The sequence below is a fragment of the Lytechinus variegatus genome, chromosome 8, assembly GCF_018143015.1.
Source record: "Lytechinus variegatus isolate NC3 chromosome 8, Lvar_3.0, whole genome shotgun sequence".
In the NCBI taxonomy this organism is placed as follows: Eukaryota; Metazoa; Echinodermata; class Echinoidea; order Temnopleuroida; family Toxopneustidae; genus Lytechinus; species Lytechinus variegatus.
This window is the reverse complement of record NC_054747.1, coordinates 13,874,056-13,891,898: the sequence shown is the minus strand read 5'-3', so window position 1 is coordinate 13,891,898 and position 17,843 is coordinate 13,874,056. Positions and strand designations below refer to the sequence as shown.

The following is a 17,843-nucleotide window of genomic DNA, read 5'->3' as shown; positions in this document are numbered from 1 at the left end:
GCCATACACACAAATTAATTTTCAGTTGGTCTAATGCCAATCTGTCCGATAACCAACTCGTCTACTATCATTTGGTCTACCATCAGGTCATCCACTATCTATATGGTCATATTGCCATTCCGTTCACTCGCCATTTCACCTAATTACCAGTTGATCCAATAGCGATTTAGTCCATACAACATTTGGTCTAATTGGACTAAGTGTTCACTGGGCAAAAAGAATAAGACCAACCAATGTATTAGACCAACTGGTTATGGGACGGAATGGTCATAGACAAACTGGTGTTTAGACTAAGTGATTACTGGACCAAATGAGTATTGGACCGAATGGTTGTCAGTCAAAATGTTGGACGGAATGGCCTTAGACTATGAAGGAAGATCATGTGATGAGTGGACAAGTTGGCAATAGACGAATTGGCAAATTACCCAAACACATACGGTGTATCAAAGAAATGCTTCCTTTGGGAACCCACACAAAAGGATTTTACAATGAAGGTGATTTTATATCAAATGTAATAAACAGAAAGTTTTGTCTTTAATAATGCCATGTGGAATGCAACGTGCAAGAGTCAACAAGACGTTGCTCATGATAAACAGGAATGTCATGACTATGCGGAGGTCAACGAACATCCACTTGACTTTCACGTGCAAAGAGGCCTACTGACTCTTCAGAATCTTCAAGAATTTTTCCACACAAGAAAACAAAAGGCTGAAAACAGACAGTACACAGAGGAAATACTTGCTTTATCGTGACACAACATGCACACGTCCATGAGTTTGACCATTTTCAAGACTTGAGGACATACCTACACTTAAGAATCTTCAAGTATTAGCATGCAAGAGAAAAATATAAAAAAATAACCAGCAGAAAACAGCAAATCTGAGTAAATGTAAGCCGTGCACACGCAAGATCTATGCAAGAGAGTCATGACGATACACGTGACAACTACACTTCAGAATCTTCAAGCGTTTTTACATAGGAGAATGAAATGTTGAAAACAATCAGCAATAAAAAAGCATAACCTACATCGTTTTAGATCTATTATTAATGAAATGGATTTTTTATAGAATCAGCAAGGTTCTCAAATATCTCATTGATTTTTACATAACAGAAATGTTTGACAGATTTGATTCTTGCACTCTCATCAGTCTCCTTGTAGGTTTACTCCCAATATCACTCAACATAGAAAAAAATATATTTCATTTAATTTTATAATCCTCTAGTTGTTTCCCTGTGGGTTTTTTTTATTATGTTATTCCAATTCCAATTGTTTTCTATCCATGCAGAGTCCCTAAAATTTATAAATATTTAAAGTAAACTTAAGCTCATGACTCTTTTTTAGCGTTTGAAGCCATGGAAAATATCAGCAATTATTTCAAAAGTCTCCAATTTTGGCAATAAGATTTTAAAGACTTTCAAATCCTTGTCTTCAAATCTTATGTGGCGCAGCATGTTAATTTGTGTGTTTTTAACTTTTCAATAATAAAATTTCCTGAACAATTTGAATTTTAAATGTATTGGATTATGTGCTACCGCCAGAGGAGCTATGATCAATAAAACAGGTTAAACATGCCTGCGCATGATTTAAGAAAACTATTCAATTCAATGCCTTAACGTAAACAGCATTTTATGAAAATATAGCAGTACAAACTACACGCGTTGCCAGTTTGAAGAGTGAGATATGATCAAATGGTCCATAATAATTCATTAGGGCCTTAAAAATCTTACACAACTTATAAATAATAATTTCTACTTAGAGAGCCAATGAAATCACCTCCATGACCAGACGGCCTAATTTTGCATGAGAAAAATAAGGCATCCCAAGACATATCAATTAAATGTCTGCCAGGATGGGAAGAGATATGGAAGGATTCTATTTATCAACTTGTATGTAGGGCAATTGACCCAATGACATTTCCTTTAGACGTTTATGGTCACTCATGTTGAGAAGGGCAGGGGGAGAAAATTGGAGTAAATCGAGTGGGATAAAGGGCATGCGAGGTGGGCGAGAAGATGGCAGAAATGTCAGATTGACAAAAGTAGAGGGGGTGGGGGCCGGGGCATTGGAGTGAGATTATCCGGCGGAGAAACACGTACTTATCCATGATACTCCGCCCCCTTCCTCCCGTGAAAAAAGTGTGCCTACATTTTCTGATGGAAAATAATGGAGAGGTCTAGCTTGGGGAACCCAGTGATCGGGTTTTCAGTTCTTGTGCTGAAGTTTACATGGATGAATAGGATGTTGAAATAGTTTTTGAATTCATATACATATGAGAATGAATATTTAATTAGCATATAATTAATTGGGAGTGGATAGCAAAGGCAAGCTTCTTAAATTTGCATCTGGGATATCACCGAAGCTATGAGCTCCCACTTTACAGGAAGTGGGAGTGTTGATTCTATTTTTTTATATTTTTAAATGGGAAATAATACTGTACTCATGTACATTCAAGCAGCAAATCTATTGTTCGGGGGGGGGGGGTGAATTGTGTCATCATGTAATTACACCCATGGAACAATATCAATATTTCCTCAAAAGCTTAGGGCCTATATGTCTATTCTTGTATCTAAAGAAGTATTAAACAAATGGCATGGAGTTGGCTTCACTCAACAGAAATGTGAGAGGAGCATGCATGGTTTTTTTTATTAATGGTTTGGCAAAAACCTATCAAAGAATTATAGAGTTATAGATTTCTTTTATTCATAACTTTGTGACGTCACATACGGATAGCACCCACATGTGTCAAGTGATATCAATATCATTGAATTCCGTTTACTCGGTCTACATCCAATTTTGTTATTACAAAGTCTATATTACCACGTTACATATCAGTTTGAAACACAATGGAGTAAACTACATGCTTTTATGCTGGATCCATTAATTGTCTCCGAGTTCATTTCTCATGTAGGGAGAGAAGTCTTTTCTTGTAAAGAGGTAGGGAAAAGGAAATGGGGGACACAACGCACTAATCATTAACATTATTCTTTGATAATTGTTACATGTATATCAGAAGATCCACATTTAAATTCATGAAATTGAGTGCAGGATTTGTCCTGCACTCAATTGGAGAGATGCGATGACCTACCAGGAGGTGAACGGCTAGTTTGATGGATGCGGGTATACGTAATGCCTTGCCTTGGCTCGGAGGAGAATGCCAGAGATTTTCAATCAATAAGCTCCTGCGTTCGATGACGCATTGTCCGTGGTTTTAAAACAGCCAGCAGTGTCTAGTCACCCCGCTCCAGTTTCGGCTTTCCCTCCTTCTCTTTCTGTGCGGCTTGTGTCTTTTGTTTTTTCTCTTCTTTCATTCTATCTATCTCTCCCCCTCTCTCTCTCACTCTGCCTCTCTTGGAATTTTTCTCTCTTCCATCCTTGCTCTCTTCATCCTTTCGGTCTTACATCCATTCTTAATCTTGCTCTCTGAGTTTATCCCTCTCTTTATTTTTCTTTCTCCCTTTCGACTATCTCTTCTTCTCTCCCTTTCTGCCTCATTATCTGTCTCTCTTCATCTTAAACATTTCTTCTTTCCCCTGTCTGTTCCTCTCAACCCCTCTTTCTTCTTTTAGTTCTTCATATTCTTTGGTCCTCTGCTCGGACTCACATTCTGCTTCCACTTTTCTCTCAACTTCATTCTCCCTACTTGGCTCTCTCTCCCCCTCTTCCTCTATCCTCTCACTCTAATCATTCTCGTTCTTGTCACCATCTTCCCCTCTTTCCATCGCTCTCTCTCTCCCTTTCCAGAGAATGACATAGGAGACAGAGAGACAGACAGTAGCGACAGATGGACAGACAGAAAGAGATGTGGATATTTGTCAATCTTTCTTCAGTGCAACAAATGCCATTTGCTCTGTCTGCTAAACAAGAAATGAATGGCAGAGCAGGTCATGTAAAGGAGAACGAACACCAAATCTTTGATTTTGTGCTCCCTTTATGGAAACTGCTATGAATAATGGAAAAGCAATAACTGAAAATGTTATAGTCATTTATTACCCAAAGTTGTTTTCATTTTAATGTCCTCGTTTTGAATGTAAGGTTATCCTGGGTAGCAAAAACATTGATCTATACAGAAATTCTAAACCTATTCTACTCTAATTTGATTAGATACTTTCAAGCAATCGATGACAGAATTTGTTATTTTGATTCGAAATTCTTTTAAGCGCCCCTGTAACTAGATGTCTTTCAAAATCTGAGTAAATCACGGTGGGCCTACTTAATATCAAACCAAAACCATACTGCAAGCACAAATTGTGTTGATTAACTAATTATAATACAATAACTGCCCCAATATTGCAAATAAAATTTGGACTACATGGGACAATGCAAACTTCTAAATTGCAGATCCTGATTTGACCTGAGTCATTCCACGCCAAAGAAGGATCTTATCCTGAATCAGATACTCTGCGTCACGATCAAATCAACCTACCAACGACACCCCCCCCCCTTTCCCCCTCCCTCCCTCAGGAAACAGGCCATGATAACGAACAATGATGTCATCAAAACTACGCAGCTTACGTCACAGGATCCAGGCACTGGCTGGCTGGCTGGACAAACCTGATGAAATGCTTCCCGTAACGCAGTTTAGGATCCCTCCAAAATGAAAGTAGCATATCTTACCGCATGAAATCCCCTCAGATAGGAAGAAAGATAGCATCCTGTGGAGTCAGCGCGGCGCAGTTGACATCCAATATTTGACGATCTGAGCGGCAGTTTTCATGGATAATTGATCAGGGGGGGGGGGGGGTATTCATATACCGGGTACTGTGCAATGTTGATGCATGTGATATTTTCAAATGCCATGTGTTCAATACTTCCCATAAAAAGCAGATGATTTTAAAGAATGAAAATAAAAAATCAATATAACAAATTCAATCAATATTAAACAATCAATGTTATGAACATATTGTTTTATTTAACAATTCATGTGATCTTGTAGAGGGGAACTAAAGAAATTGAGTGTGGCATGCATGTAGATCTATAAATTATATCGATAATGCTTCTAATCAAAGTTGATTACCCTCTATTCAAAATTAAATATAGAGAGGGGGAAGAGGGAGTGGGAAGTGCTTGGGAAATATTGTCGCTCTCTCTCTCTCTCTCTCACCCCCATTTCAAGCACTTACACAATCATGATTGATTTTATTCAACTGTGGACATTACTTTGGCCATGTCATAATCATTGTATTCCATTCCAAAACCACCTAACTCTCCTGATATTGCAACTACCCCCCCCCCCCTCCCACTCTCTTACATACAAAGAAATGTCTCATGTTCCAAAAAACATTGTTTCTTGTTTTTCTTGAACTACTATGACAACATGTAATTATCTATTGCATTCCTGTTAATTCACACAGAGTGCAATTAACACTGTGATGTAACACTCGAAAGTCAAACCGAGCATTATGTAATCCTAAACTACTGGAGAGGGCTAGTCTACTAGCTAGGAGAAATGCTGTAATTCCACAGATGTTTAAGCCTAGATGAGTCAACTTTCTCAATCACTGGATATGGGAGAAGACTATCAAACGACAGCAGAATCTCCATGCATTGTTAATGGAGAGGAAGTCATTGTGGACTTGAAGTTCAGGCTCACTGCCAGACATAAGAACCATAATGGTGTCTGAATCCACAGACTACAGCCAGTAATCATATTGTGCATTTGGTATGGACTGATATTCACAGAAGGCGCCTGAGTTATTGATTTCCCCCTATCCAGCACTTTCCAACCTGAACAAACCCTCGCAAATGTCAGAGGGCGACATCATCGACGAGGCTCGCACCCTTCTCTCTTCCAGCATTTTTTCTGGTTGTTCTTTTTTTTTTTACTTTGGATTTTTTGTTGGCTTCATGTTGCTCACAAAATTTCTTCTGGTGATTAACCTCTGTAATGGTTTTCTTTTAAGGCCAAGGGAGAAATACAGAGTAGCTTGTTTCTTGAAGTACTGTACATAACAAGTTCCTGAAGCCTCTCTCTGTCTTTTTTTTTCTATAATTTTCCTTCTTTCTCAGCTTTTTCTGATGCTTCTTCAGATGTTTTCACATCTACAATATTGTAAAACCCCTGCTTGATAGGGCAGTGTCCATTAGTGTCCACAGTGTGTGTCAATAGTGTGTCACAATGTGAAATGATTGTCACTCGTAAATATGAACATTTTTGCCACATATGTGAATCACATTTTCCTTTTGATATACATGTAGTCTGATACTGGCAACAATCAACCCAATGTGAATAAGGAATAATGAAGACAAGTCTGCAGTGTGTTTTATCTCCACACTACATGTATTTACTTAAAGAATTTAACACTGTGAAATACATTAGGAACACACTAGGAACACACTGTGGGCACACTATAAACACACTGTGAACACACACTTAAACACTTTGAACACACTGTGACCACAATGTGGACACATTGTGAACACACTGAGAACATACTGTGAACACACACACTGAGAACACACTGAGTACACGATGTGAACACACAAAGAGCGCTCCATGAACACACTGAGAGCACTCTGTAAACACACTGTGAACACACAGAGAATACACAGAGAATACACTGAGAACACACTGTGAACAAACTGTGAGTGTGAACACACTGAGAACACACTGTAAACGAACTGTGAACACACTGTGAAAAACTAAGAACACACTTTGAACACACTGTGAACACACTTTGAACACACTGTGAAAAACTGTGAACACTGTTTGACACTACATACTTTGGAGCAGGAACCCCCCCTCACCCAAGAAGATTTCTAACTATAGGCCTACATTTACATCTACACCAACCTGAACAAATAAACATTTATAAATGTGAAATTTACATGAACACCAATTATACAAAATGAGGTTAACATCCTTCAACCTTTACACAACATTTTGAACATGCCCTAATTTCATCAAATTTGTGATCAATATAAAATTATCCTTGAACCAATTGATCGGCTGAGTTTCAGGAACTGATAACATTAGTCTCCAATTGCCATTGATAATATACTTGACCGACATGCCCAATCCAATTGTGCAAAAGGGTAATGTGTAGGTAATATAAGTGAGTTTTTTTCTTCTTTTTTTGCTTGTAAGCATTGTGTTTGAACTCTGCAATTCCCCTTTACAGTTTGTGCATGGATCACTCTTTTCCCTGTAGGCCATGGGTTGATTACCATCCAATAAAACAGTACTTTCTCATTTTCACTCCTTTTGGTGTCTTATATGATATTTTAAAAAATTCACAATTTATCTGACCATGAAAAGTAATAGTGATATTTTTTTTGTCTACAGATGCATTGACTTGTTACAGCTTTAAGGGAGCAAATATTTCAATGCCCTATTTTTACTAAATCAATAGACAACATAAGAGCTGGGGAAAATTACGGAGCATCGTCAAACTCAGAATTTAATCAACCTGAAGAGCCTCTTCAAGTGAGAACATTTTTTTTCATCTCTCTCCAGGTTTCCTTGCCCTCGATCATAATCAATCTTTGCTTTCCCGGAAAACGGACAATCCTCGACGACACATCGCACAAATTGTCAAGCAGTGAGAGAAGTTGGCCACGTGACGGGGAGACGGTGTGACGATTTCATGTACAATAAGAAAAAAATATTCATCGGTTGACCTTATAGAACATAAAGAATCAAGTAAATTTAACATGGATAAATAACTATGTCTCTGAATCTTGTTGTCTACATGTACATTGTTTGCCTTTTGCACTCCTTTCATTCCCTTTTCTTGCTCAGTCTATATGCTTTAAAATGCTAGCCCCACCCCCTCTCTTTCTCTCTCTATCATGTCTTTGCACATGCCTCATATATTTGGTAATGCAGCATAGAAATTAAGATGTTCATCATAAATATAAAATTGCCCTATGAATCACATATATTAGCAAACTACTGGAATCAGCTCGATGAAAATGATACTAAATTTCTGATTCATGTTGATCAAATGCACATAGAATCCTGTAGATTTCCCATATTGGGCCATAGTATAAGAAAGCTTGGTAGGAAAGTACTTGTTGAATAATATTTCCCAAACTGACAATAATATAGAAAACATCCAACTTATTGCTAACACCATTCTTAAGGCCTGGTCCAACGGACACAAAACATATTCATTACGGATACAGAGGACAAGCAAAATTTTGAGGTGGCGCCATCTGTTTCATCCACTCCAGACAATGGACAAAATGGGCGAACAATGAAATCACAGCGGACAGATGCTCGATGGATATAGACCCTATGAAAGACGTATGCAAAAAGTATACAAAGGATACATAACGTTTCCAATGGATGGCAAGATTCTTTTCCGTTTTAAATCCTCTCTGCATCCATAAATAAGTTCAGTGGGACCAGGGCCCGTATTCCATAAACCAGATGAGCATGCTTAAGTCAATAATCTAAGCATTTTTCTTATTTTCTAAGAAAAAATTCTTAGCGAAAACGCGTATTCCATAAAGAATTGGCCAAGAATCTTGTCTAAGAATTTGGCTAAGAGTTTTTGCGCGACTAAGACAGATATAGGATGAATGGCTAAGTAACTTTTCTTAAAACTACAGATTCTGTATTTCATAAATACAACATGGCTAAGAATTTAGCCCTAACTTTAAGACAGTTGTGAGATGTCTTAATTGTTTTAGTTTCAAGGCAAAATTTCGGCCCAGGGTTTTTCTTTATCCTGAAACATGATACGTAAATTAAGCTTGGGTCTCAATATCTCTTCCCTTTTTATTATTTTTGCTATTAGCGTAATTTTCTTGCCTTCAGTGAGATTGGCCATCCTTTTTTTCTCAGCCTCCATCTTGATATTTGTTATGCGATTTTTGCTTTAACACATAAAATGCATAGACTTTTTACCGCAGAGCAGCTGTTACGTTCGCGACAAAAGTTGTGTGACGTAGCAATTTTCTCGTGATGTCAAAGAATTTGAGACTTTGCCTTAGCCATATCGTCTGACTTGAGACAGATGTCTTAAAATTTATAAAATATTGTTAGGGAAGATTTCTTAGACAAGCAAAATGCTACAACAAAGTCCTCAAACTGAAGCAAAAAACTTATCTCGTTTAAGGAATACAGGCCTTTAGTCAAATTCCACTCCACAAAAATAAAGTGGATACAAATATTTCAGATCTCTGTCACTTAATGCTGAAGAAATTCATCTGCTGCAGTCATACCATTGAAAAAAAAGCCAGACCAACAAGAGCTATTACATTATTACCAATGGCATACCATCGGTCGGTTTGGAGTCAATTCTGTGGGTGTGACTAGGGCATTACTCGCCTATATGTCACAGAATCTGTCACAATGATTACAATCCATGCATCACCATTAATGATTCACCATACAATGATACCCAGCATCAGTTAGACTTGCACTCCTAGGTGTTTTGACAATGATGCTGATGAATCACCATGCGTTGTGTGTTTATATGGTTCGCTGTTAGCAGTGAGTCACCTGGTACACAAGACTAATTGAGGGAAGACTCATGGTTTTGTCAATGTTTTTAAGAACAAAGGGTTGGATGTTTTTGTTGTTACCATCACAAAATTCTACCCAGTTTGCAAAAACCATGGAAATGTAAAATTGGTTTCCCTCTTTTCCAAGGGCTTTGTTCAAGTTTCTGTACCCGATATTTTCCCCAACAGAAAATGCTTACTAAAAAATTGCTTATTTCTCTGCAATTTGATTACAAGCTTATTAAGCTATTCACTGGTAAACCATAAGTAAGTTAGTAAGTTAATAAGTTAGTTAGTTAGTTCATAGTTCATTCATTCATTCATTCGTTATTTAGTTACTAGCTGTCGTTAGCTATGTATTTCTGTGAGAGCAGAGCCCACAGAGAGAACACTTCATTAGAGATGCAGTTGCTGCCTTTGGTAAAATAAGTATTTTGATGATGATGATGACGTTGATCATGATGATTATCATTATCATTATAATTATCATTTTTATTAGTGGAGCGTTGTGGCCCAGTGGATTAGTCTCCGGACTTTGAAGCGGAGGGTCTTGGGTTCAAATCCCAGCCATGGCGTGAATTTCTTCAGCAAGAAACTGATCCACTATGTGCTGCACTCAACCCAGGTGAGGTAAATGGGTACCGGTAGGAAGTAATTCCTTTAGAAGCTGTGTGCACTCCGAACGCCTAGCTTAGCCGGGTAATATAGGAGCGCCTTGAGCACCTAACAAGGTGGATATGTGGGCAATATAAATACCCTATCTTATTATTATCATTATAATTAGTATTATCATTATTCCTCATACCATTATTATTACCATTATCATTCTTATTATTATTACTACTATCATTACTATTACTCTCATTATCATTAGCATTATCGCTAAAGGAGTTGATCTGTTGTCTCCCGATAAAGCAAACTGTTATTGCGACATCTCATTATCATCATCCTCATCATCATCATAAATAATTTATATCATTACTATTATTATTATCACATTACCATAATCAATATCATCATCATTACCAATAATAGGCATTTATATAGCGCCATCTATCTAGAAATATTCTATTTCGAAGCGCGTTGCTATTACCATTATTACCCCGGCTTTAGCTCGAGCTGCCTTTCAGCGCTCACGTATTCAAGGAATTAATCCTGCCAGGTACTCATTCACCTCACCTGGGTCGAGTGCAGCACAATATGGATAAATTTCTTGCTGAAGGAAAAATTATGCCATGGCTGGGATTCGAACCAACGACCCTCTGTTATTATCATACTAACTCACCCAAATGTCCAGTTGAGGTCCGTCATACTTCTGTCCCTCAAAGACTTCTGGGGCAGCATACGGCGGACTGCCGCACCACGTTGCCAGGTGCTCGCCAGGAGTGAAGAAATTACTGAAACCAAAGTCCGCTATCTTGATGTTCATGTTTCCATCGAGGAGGAGGTTTTCAGCCTAGAAAAGCAGACACAGATCAGGATGAAAAATTGTTTTTAAGATATTATGATATTTCATTTGTATACAAATTTCTTGATACATTAACAAAATGTTATTCATACAGTGCACTTTCTGTAATCAGTGAGTTTGCACTTGTTCACTGAGAAAAGAATACCTTTTAAATTACTAATTAGACAGTCCTTTCCAATGAGCAATATCAAAATTTTCGCTTTTCAATTCACATTTCACATTTCAATTTTCAGATTTCATTCTTCAGATATACTATCAAATGTAACAACAATCTTCATATTCTGTCTGTCTGTCTGCCTGCCAGGAGACGCACACACCTTCGTACATGTACAATATTCTGAGCTACATTCATTCATATCCTTCTCATTTCAAACGAGGGGTAAAAATGTGTATCCCAATGATATAGAAAGAGGTTTGGGTTGGGGCACAATTTCGCCTCCACCTTACCTGTAAATGCATCTAAAAAAAATTAGCTTCGATGCATTTTGATGCACTTGCCATTAAAGTACACACTAACCCTTGACAGAAAGAAAGCCAGAAAGACCATAGTTACGAGAAGATCACTTCACAGCTAACTAGATTACCACCTACTGCCTCCGGAAATGTGGAATTGATTTCTACAAGGTGGAGTACATCCCCCTCATTGTACAGGCACCTCGCCCAATAATGTCATGGTATGGTATATGGAAGCCATTCATGATTGTTAAGGTATGGTAGGGTTGGTGTTTAGTTGATGGTGCCGTTATTGATGGTGTTTTCAATATCATTAGCAGTATCAGTATCATCAGCTTCAATCATCATCAGCACCATCATCATCATCACCATCATCATCATCATCATCATCATCATCATTATAATCATCATCATCATCATCATCATCACCATCATCATCATCATCAATATTAACATCATCATCACCATCATCATCACCATCATCATCATTATAATCATCACCATCATCACCATCATCATCATTATCAATATTGACATCAATATTACCAATCATCATCATTACCATTGTTATTGCCGATGTCACTGTTTAATGTTTTTTTTTTTCATTACCATCATCATCATCATCATCATCATCATCACCATCATCATCATCATCATCATCAATATTAACATCATCAATATTAACATCATTATATTATTACCATTCATTATCATTACCCTTGATATTGCGGATGTCATTGTTAAATGTTATTGTCTTTTTTTCATTACCATCATCATCATCGTCATCATCATCATCACCATCATCATCATCATCATCATCATCGATCATCATCACTAACAACATGATAATGACAATGATGATGCTGGTGGTGGTGGAGATGGTGATGATTATTCTAATGGTGATGATAATGATGATTTTAATCATTCATAAAGGTGCCTGATATGGTCCACTCGTCAGTAATAATGGTTGATTTTTTTTTACCTGACAAATGATTTCACGCGACATACTGAGTTCATTTTCATTGACATCTCCTGGTATTTGTACTAGCGCATACAGGCCAGAAACTAAAATTATCCAGAGATCTAATGCAATGGTTTATGTATGAGTTTAAGTGTGAGACACATGTACACATGTTTTGGGATCACATGAGAAGTATTGTTTTTCATTGAGTCTTGTTAAAAGCTTCTGGAAAGCTTGGCCTCGGAATGGCTGGGAGCTAATTGGTCAGTGGAAATTACTGATAAATCTGTTCATGAAACCCTCCAGGATGTGTGTCTGGTGTGAAAACGTATGTACATGTACAGCGCACTTATTCAACAACTTGGAGTCGTTTGTAGAGTTGGAGAGCATTATTTAAGAATGGCTCAAGGATTGGGGAGGGGTATGAGAGGATGAGGGGGAGGGGTTGGTGAGGGAAGGGCTGGGGTGGGTAGGATGAGTGAGGAGAAAGGGAGGGGAAATGGTGCCAGATTGGGTGGGGAAACTGTGTCGGACGGGGTGGGGATGGTGTGAGAAATGGTTGCCATAGACCACAGCAGGAGTGGGGAATTCAATTATCAGTAACATAGGATTGGAAGGGGGCATAGCAGTTTTCTAACATCCAGCTCGCAGGACCATGGGTAGGGAAGTGGAAGATAAGGGGGAGGGTCGGGCACTGGTGTGCTAAGTTTGGAAGCATGTGTGAACAATATGGATGTTGCGGATGCATAATGGTGTCCATGTTGATTTGCTTGGCCTACATACCTGACAAATATTAATTTCCAGACTATGAAAAGGGAAAAGGAAAAGAGAGAGAGAGGGGGGGGGGTGAGAGGAGGAAAGGGGAGAGGGAAGGGGTGCAATAGGATCGTTCACAGCTGGGGAAACATGCCCTAAAATGGAATGTGAGAATATAGGCCTACATGTAATTAAGTTTCAAGTCTATATTTACTGAAGGAGCTGGTAGAAGGAAACAGACCCTTGCGATTGTCTAAAAATCATCAAGGGTAAGACATTGGAAAATAAAAACAAACTCCAAATGAAGGGTTATAGAAAGAAAACAGGGAACCCGTGTTCAGAGGAGCTTTGAAAACTAAACGTTCAAAAGCAAGATAAAGAACGATTTTGAACAGCCTACACAGCATATATACCCGGCAGAAAGACAGAGAGTAAAGAGACAGATAGAAGTAGTGAGAGGGGGAGAGAGAAGGAGGGACGGAGAATAAAATGCCTGCCTGGTAATTAGGCCAGCGCTTTCACGCCACGACAAAAGGCAAGGCCTGGTTGCTAACGTACCTGCCATTCTGACGTCAATGGCAGCCATCGTGAGGCTATTGGCACGTGTGATATGATTTCTGCACGTTGCTATTGACAATCTCTATCTTCCTTGCCGCTGCATCTTCTCTCTCTCTTTCTCTCTGACTCACCTCTCTTCTCTTCTTTTCTTCTCTCCCTCTCTCTTCTTCCATTTAGTATTTCTCTTCCTCTCGTGTTGCTACAACCCTCTGTCTCATTCTCCATCCCTTTCCTCCTCTATCTTTTCTTTTCTCTCTTCCTTTCCCTCTCTTCCTCTATTTGTCCATCCCTATCTCTCTTCCTCTTCTTTCTCTTTTTCTCTCCAATTTTCCTTCTCAACCCCCCCCCCCCCCCTCTACCTCACATATATGAATTTGGCCCAGAAATTTCATGTCTTACATGCCAAAATGTGAATGTAAGGGCACCTGAAAATCAACTTTAGTGGGCATCCTTAAATACCTTTTTTTTTAAATAACATGGAGAAAACTTGAATTTGTTCACATTCTTCACAAATGGGAGCTACTGTACCCTTGTGAAACACATTCATTGTTATGTTACATCCACATTGTGATAACTGTTTTTAGGGTGTGAATTGAATTTGGGGAGATTCCTTCTAATTTCACCACATTCGTAATGAGGTGTGTATCAATGAACTGTCTTGGAAGTCAGGAGATTGAATATTTACATATGCATGTACATGCATGCACAATGATAAATACTTCAAACTCGTAATCAATGGTTATTATAATTAGAGAAATCTGAGGAAATTTTTAAGCAAATCGTGCTTAATTTCTTATTTACAATTCCAGGGTTATCATGCAGGTGCACTATGCAGGGTTTAAACTGATTTGCAAGGAAGCAAAAGTTTAGTCAATGGCAGTGAATATCACAATGGAGAATAAACTGGTTATCGGTTTATTTAATCGCGAAGAGAGATTACATGATCAAGGCATCGCCCCTCCCCCCTCTGTATTTTTGTTGTTTTTTTCTGTCTGTCTGACTCTCTCTCCCTCTCTCAGTCTGTCTCTCCCTCCGTTTATTTGCCCGCGGTTCCCACCTCAGTTGCTATGAAGCCTAACTTGCCATCAGTTATTTTATCGCAAAGAGCGATTACATGATCAAGTAATCCCCTCATTTCTCATCTCTCTCTCTCTCTTTCCATTTATTTGCCTTCTGTTCCTACCTTGGTTGCTATGTGGCCAGGCATTTGGTTGCCATGGTAACTTACCTTGAGGTCACGGTGCACAACATGCCGTTTGTGGCAGTATTCGACGGCGGAGATGATTTGCATGAATTTCTTCTTCGCTTCCTTCTCTGACATCCGGCCATGTGTGTCTAAGTAATCTGTATGATAAAGTATAAAAATGAAAATATTAGTCAAAGATAGATAGATAGATAGATAATAGACAGGCAGACAGGCAGACAGACAGGCAGACAGACAGACAGACAGGCAGGCAGACAGACAGACTAACAGACAGACAAGACATTTCAAAATTTTCAATTCTATATCAAGGGACTAAAGAAGAAGTATATGAAAGGAAAAGTTCATGTAATTAATGTTAAATCAACAATTGTAAGTTCTTGATTACCTAACACTTACAAAGCTAGTGAATAGCTGTTAACAAACATAACATTGAAGGACCTAACATTTACAAAGCTAGTGAATAGCTGTTAACAAACATAATATTGAAGGAGAATAAAATGTGATTAAATGGACAATATGAATAATACAGACCTATTGTAAAACAAGGTTTAATATAGAATTGAAGTAAATTAAAAATATTAAAAAGGAACGACATTGTTTAATTGAGGAAAGAACCATGAAAAAACATGTTATTGGGTGGGGAACGGGGGTCAATAAAATGAAGCTCACAGACTTATTCTGTCAAGGTGTGGCGTATAATTAATTGCCAATAATTATTTATCTGAGTTTAATTACATGTACCTGTACATTTGTTACACTTGTTTGTTACTTGTTATTTCATTTCCATGATCTGATCGAAAAGAAAAATTTAAGAGGGAATAACTTTCATTGTATTGCTCCACATTTTTTTTTAAATGCTACACAAATATTCCTTTCTGTAGCAGTTTTCTTTTACATTGGTCTGTACAGAACATAGTTGAAAGATTTTTTTCCAACAACCAGAAATGCTACTAAAACTTGAGATGTCAAATTATCCCCTGCTGAAGATTTAACCTTTAAAATATAGGCCTATTTTCTTATTTTGAAATTCATCTCCTCACCCTAATTGAATTTTTCCTTGATTTTTATTAGTTACCACACTTGTAACATATACATGTATACAAATTATGATGGATCTTCAACAAAAATGATCAAAGTAATAATCCTATTTAGCTAATCTGGATACAGCTTCTATTTGTAAATTGAGGTATACACCCTTATTGGTTGTGCACTGGGCATCCACAGTTCATGAATATTCATCCCTCTCATGAATATGCATCATTTGTCTAATGCATAATAAATTGTGTTTACAAGCAAAAGCAACCAGCTGTGTCTGGCTGTATGCCAGAGTGAATTATGCAACTGGCCTTGTAGGCTGCCCACTAAACTAGGCAATGGAATGTCCCAAAGTTGACCTCAAATGAGGACAAAAGGTCGTTAAAGGTCAGATTTGTGGAAGGTGTCAGTGCTAAGTGATTGTTAGGAATGACAGGGAAGGGTAATGGATGAAGACAGAGAAAGAAAGAGAGAGGGGGAGGGGGAGGAGACAGAGATGACAGGCAAAAGGATTTATTATGTACAGTGATTGGATAGATAAGGAGAGATGAGGGCGGGATGGGGAGATAAAGAGCAAGACTGGAGAGAGAGAGAGAGAGTTAGAGAGTTAGATAGAGACAGAAAGACTGGGAATAGAGGGAGATATAATATGCAAAGACAGAAACCAGACAACATGAGAGAAGGAAAGATAAAGAGAGAGAGACACACACACACATTCACAGACAGAGACATAGATATTAGAAACATTGAGAGACGGAGAAAGACAATCAGAGACAGATGGAATAGACAGAGACAGAGGTTTTAAATATGTAGACAAGTTAAACAAACTTTTGTTTACAAAATATAAATATTCAAGCTCTGACCTACAGAGAGATTTATGTGGTGAGATTTATTGAAATATAGAATCATATGATGGAAAGCTAGAAATTAGCCAAAATTTTCTGTATACACAGAAAGATAAGTTGTACACTATACAGATTGTTTGAAAGATAGATAGACAGACAGACAGACATAGAGAGAGAGATAGATAGATAGATAGATAGAAATGACTTGTCCCGAGAGAGTATGGGAGCGTTGACTTGGAAGGAATTCCAACCACCTTCTAGCGTGCGTCAATTAACATTAACGTTGTAACCAAAGAAGAGCCTGCACGCAATATGGGGCAAACATTATACCCCTCATCCATACATGCCACAGCCAGCCCAGTAACTCGAGCCACCAGTATACCTGGTTAGCCTCTTTGCAGGGGGTCTTCCAGAAGGTCCTAAAAGACATCCCTGTGGGATTTCAACAATTTAAAATTCAGTTGATTTTCCTTGGAAGTTGCACGTTTCTGCATCTTTAATTTCCCTTTTAGAATACAATATACATGTAACCAGATGTTTAAAGGCATGGGTTCCTGGTTATCTTTGATTTTCAATGTAATTATTAACATGAAGAAAAATGTCGTACAACAGGTCATGCAGGAATCAGGATATTCACCCATAATAAGGCAGGATTGCAGAATAATGCCACTGGCACCATTTGAGCTGGACCGAGGCATTTCATGTCTGATAAATCTAATATCTACTGCTAGAATTGTAAGATTTTAGGCTTTTGTAGGCATATATGTAGGCCTATATCATTTAAACTAGGTACATGTATGAGCATGGAGCTCTGCATAGTAGCTGAGCCATGGTATGCAGGGAAACCTTCATTCAGTGTGTACAAACGTCACAGTCGAGCATGAGTTCAAATACACAACCCTGGAAGGCAACTTTGCAAGGGGTCTTCAAAACATATTTGCAGACTTGTATCACTGCTAGGAGACCTTTAGCTCTACGGTGTCTAGTGTAGGAAGAAAGGCAGTACTATGATAGGAAAAACAAACGTCTTCTCTGGTTTATTTCGCTATAGGGTATCTTAGTGTGGGATCATCAAGTTTCCCTTTTTGCATTTCAGCAGTTTTTTATACCGT

The 17,843-nt window shown here is 38.2% G+C and overlaps 1 protein-coding gene across 2 annotated transcripts in view; it reads right to left on the bottom strand.

Annotated features, from left to right (window-relative positions):
- LOC121420014 (serine/threonine-protein kinase SIK2-like) overlaps nucleotides 1-17,843 on the bottom strand; it is a 66,220-nt gene that overhangs the window by 20,735 nt on the left and 27,642 nt on the right. For both annotated transcript variants that reach the window (XM_041614535.1, XM_041614536.1), the window contains exons 4-5: nucleotides 14,876-14,991; nucleotides 10,737-10,907 (exon numbers count right to left, since the gene is read on the bottom strand). In XM_041614535.1, the coding sequence (XP_041470469.1) occupies nucleotides 10,737-10,907; nucleotides 14,876-14,991 (287 nt within the window). The remainder of the gene's footprint in view (nucleotides 1-10,736; nucleotides 10,908-14,875; nucleotides 14,992-17,843) is intronic.